The 3,513-nt window shown below is 51.6% G+C and overlaps 1 protein-coding gene across 1 annotated transcript; it reads left to right on the top strand.

The window, feature by feature from the left end:
• Positions 1-1,158: 1,158 nt before the first annotated feature.
• On the top strand, positions 1,159-2,281 carry CGCS363_v014023 (uncharacterized protein; the record flags this gene model as incomplete). The annotated part of the gene is made up of 4 exons (XM_036645872.1): positions 1,159-1,179; positions 1,251-1,355; positions 1,416-1,667; positions 1,832-2,281. The coding sequence occupies 4 exons, from the start codon at positions 1,159-1,161 to the stop codon at positions 2,279-2,281; spliced, it is 828 nt and encodes a 275-aa protein (XP_036488005.1).
• Between the last annotated feature and the right edge of the window lie 1,232 nt (positions 2,282-3,513).

Below are 3,513 nucleotides of genomic sequence, written 5' to 3'. Positions count from 1 at the left end.
CTTTGCTAGTTGCAAATTGCATCGTAGCCGACGGAAACCTGTTACTTCGAACTGTTGTCACATTGCTACCATCGAAAGAGAAGGAAAAAGTCCGACATGCAGTACGATACCTTTTTGGTCTAGTCGAAAATGAACCTAGCCTTCGTCAGATCTGTCCCCACCTCAAGTGGCGCGAGATATTCCCGCATATCTTCATGGGAACACCACCTGATCCACCATCAAACAGCCTCACAATGCGGGATCCCATGGATCACAAGTATGACGACGTTTGGAAACCTGAAAGTATGACCAGAGCAAAGCGAGGGCGTTCTGTCATCTGCGGTTATTGCTCCACGGTTTTCAACTACAGTTGGAGGGACTTGGCAAAGAATGGCTCTAGGATTGTCTCACTCGTTTCTTACAAGATTTTAAGGGAAACAACAGGTGATGACTTCGACAGACAGTGGAATCGGCACATGAATGTCCCTCTTAGCTGGAGGTCCGAAAACCGCAATGTCTCAAGTTGGGGAATGTATGCCCCGGCCGCGTGGATTCGTGCGACGAAAGATATTCCGGAGTTTGATACACGAAGGTATACACTCGAACCAAGGTGCTTTGAAGAATTGGATACTTTGTAGCACCTGGATAAAAATCGAGCGCCCAAAGTTCTCAGCCCGTGGAGGAATCGCGATTCCGCCTTCTCGTTCAAACTTGGCACTGGAGGGGGACGGCTACCTGGAAGGCGCAAAGTCCCGTCATATCATGCGACTGGGTACATTCCTTTCATCGACTGCTGATTGTTTCTTGTGGTTCACAAAATGAGATTGAATTGAAGTTGGCACTGATAACATAATACCCGCAAGAACCTTGCGACAACGCCCTGTGTCATTGTTATCTCCGGACTTGACTTTCACCGCAGGCAGAGGCCTTTTTCGAAACCTAAACCTACAAACTTGCTGAGAAATCCGAAAATGAATTATTAATCGAATTGGAATAGTTGATGAGAGCATGGTGTACGATAACGTTGGCTCCTCGAGTCGGTGAAGTATAAAGTGTTGTGACGAAGTAAGCATCAAGAAGAGAGAAAGATTTAGAAGACAGGACATCAGTATCTAATTCAACGATCAATACCCACTCAGTCAATTTTCAGGACAAGGTGCTGAAGAAATGAGCTCAATCATGAACGTAGCAGTTGTTGGGGTAAGTTGCTGTCCAAATCTTCATTGTCGGTGCTCGCGAGTTAACGCTTCGATTAACATACTGTCACGTAGGCCAGCGGGAGCATCGGAATCCATGCCGTCCCCGCCCTTCTGGCTGCCGATTTTGTTGTGACTATCGTCACGCACTCTAGCGAGGGAAAGCGTTTCCCACCGCAGGTGAAAATTGCCGTCACCGACTTCAGTCCGCAGTCGTTGCAGTAAATCTTGTCAGGACAGGACGCCGTGCTCTGCCTTCTCGGCCACGCTGTCCTGGATAGACAGGTCGATGTCATACATGCCGCTGAGAAGGCTGGCGTGAAGAGGGTCATCCCTAGCGACTTCGGTGTTCCGAAAGGGCCTAATGATGTTCCCGAGTACCGCGCCATTCTGGGGAAGAAGGCGCAGGCTTTGAACCTTTTGAAGGAGAAGGCAGAGAAGAATGACAACTTCACCTGGACATCGTTCTTCAATGGTCCTTTGCTTGATAGGGTGAGCACCGTGTTATCCTTATCGTCTTGGTTATCCTTATCGTCTTGGTTGTCCCTATCTTCTCTGTTGCTCCTCTCGTGTCTCGTCGTCTCTGCTGTTCCTGTCGTCCCCATCCAACCAAACAGCAAACTTCGAGCGGATCTTGTTGCTAACCTGTTGCTAAGTCACTGGCGCTGTTCCCAGACTTTGGTTTTGATCTAAAGCAACACTCGGCGACCATCTACGACTCAGGCAATGAACCCTTCACTGCGATGAGCATCGCCAAAATCGGAAAGCCCATCGCAGCTGTCTTCAAGCATCCCGAGGAGACGAAGAACCGACACGTTAGCATCGCTGCTCTGACTACGTCCCAGAGAAAGATCCTTGCCGAGCTTGAGAAACAGACAAACACGAAATGGGAGACCGCGACGGTCAGCACGGACGAGGCCAGACGAGAGGGGCGGATCAAGCTGCAGGATGGCGACTACAAGGGGGCATATGTTGCGTTCCTTGTCGCCCAGCTTTACCAGGATGGAGCCGGGAGGTCTGTCTTGGACGGGGTGGATAACGATCTGCTGGGGGTCGAGCAGGAGAGTTTAAAGGACATCGTCAAGGGTGCACTTACCTGGGCCTGATCAGGGAACCTGTCTGAAGCAAGGCGAAATCAAGGCAGTAACTCAAGCTTTTGGGTAGCACAATGTCTTTCAATTGAGGGGTTCGTTGAACTCAAGCCTTATCATCTCCACAATGCTAGATCGTCAGAAGCCTCATCAGTCGCTGTTTCCGGGGTTCGTCGGTAGTTGGGCGCCGACTGTTGGGCTGGCGATCATCAGCCCCCGTTGCCTGGTCGAACCTAACTCTATTTCGTCAATATTTACTTGGGTTCCCATGAAGTGACGCGACCACTGGTGGAGCTGGGCTAGTCGGGCTTTATCCAGGGCTGACCTAAAGCTTAATCAAATCAACAGGTAAATAGCTGCCCAAGGAGACGCCCCAGGTAAAAGATCGCCGTGTTCGTGAAATCATGTTGACACGTAGGGCCTCTAGCCTGCGAATATTCTTGTCAGCTTCGGTCGTTAGCGGTCGCGGTTCTCTCAACCTGACGACGCCGTCAGCGGCTTGGCAACTTTAGTTCCCGGAGTGCGCTCCGCCCGGCACCTGCGGCTTGCGACTTTGTGGGGAAAGCTGAGCCTCGCATCAAAGGACGAGAGTCGTTGCGTCGAGTCGTTGCATCGGAGACGGTTTGTCCAACAGCGTGTGGCTATCGCCCGATTGCTGAGGGGCTTCTTCTTCTTGAGTAATTTTCGCGTAAGATGGCTCGTTGCGGGCGTGCATGCTCAGCTACGGCGCCAACAAACCCTCTCTCTCGTCGTTGACCTTGGCGTTGATAATGATGTGTGGCTTTGCGGGGTCATCAGCGTGCAAGCCAAGGAGCGGCCAAGAATAGGAAGATTGTGGCTGTGAGCATGTGAAGTTGTTCTGTTTGAGGGCCGAGTGACGAGATAACAACAAATCAGAGACGCCAGTGAGTCGCCCAACGGGATGCGTTGAGATGACATGACGCATTCGGTGTGCACTGCCAAACTGCCAACCCCAATATTCCGGATTCTAGAGCGCCATCGACCCCTTTTGGCTGTGCTGGTCGTGCTGTCAAGGCGCTTATCGGGCAAACCAGACGTCGACACAAGCTTTATCGAAGGATCAGGTTTCGTCAGACTGTAATAATCAGCCCGTGTTTTTTTGGCCCTTCGTCTTAGCAGCTTCGTCCGGTCGTCATCCTGTCTAGCTGGGCTGGCTGGTGGCATGGCCCGAAGTGTCCGGCTGATGATGTGGCCATGGCGCCATGGACCGCGCCACGACGATCCCA

This window comes from Colletotrichum siamense, assembly GCF_013390195.1.
Source record: "Colletotrichum siamense strain Cg363 chromosome Unknown KSG_Cg363_contig10, whole genome shotgun sequence".
Lineage (NCBI taxonomy): Eukaryota > Fungi > Ascomycota > Sordariomycetes > Glomerellales > Glomerellaceae > Colletotrichum > Colletotrichum siamense.
Note: the sequence above shows the minus strand (reverse complement) of the source record. Positions and strands in the feature narration are given on the sequence as shown.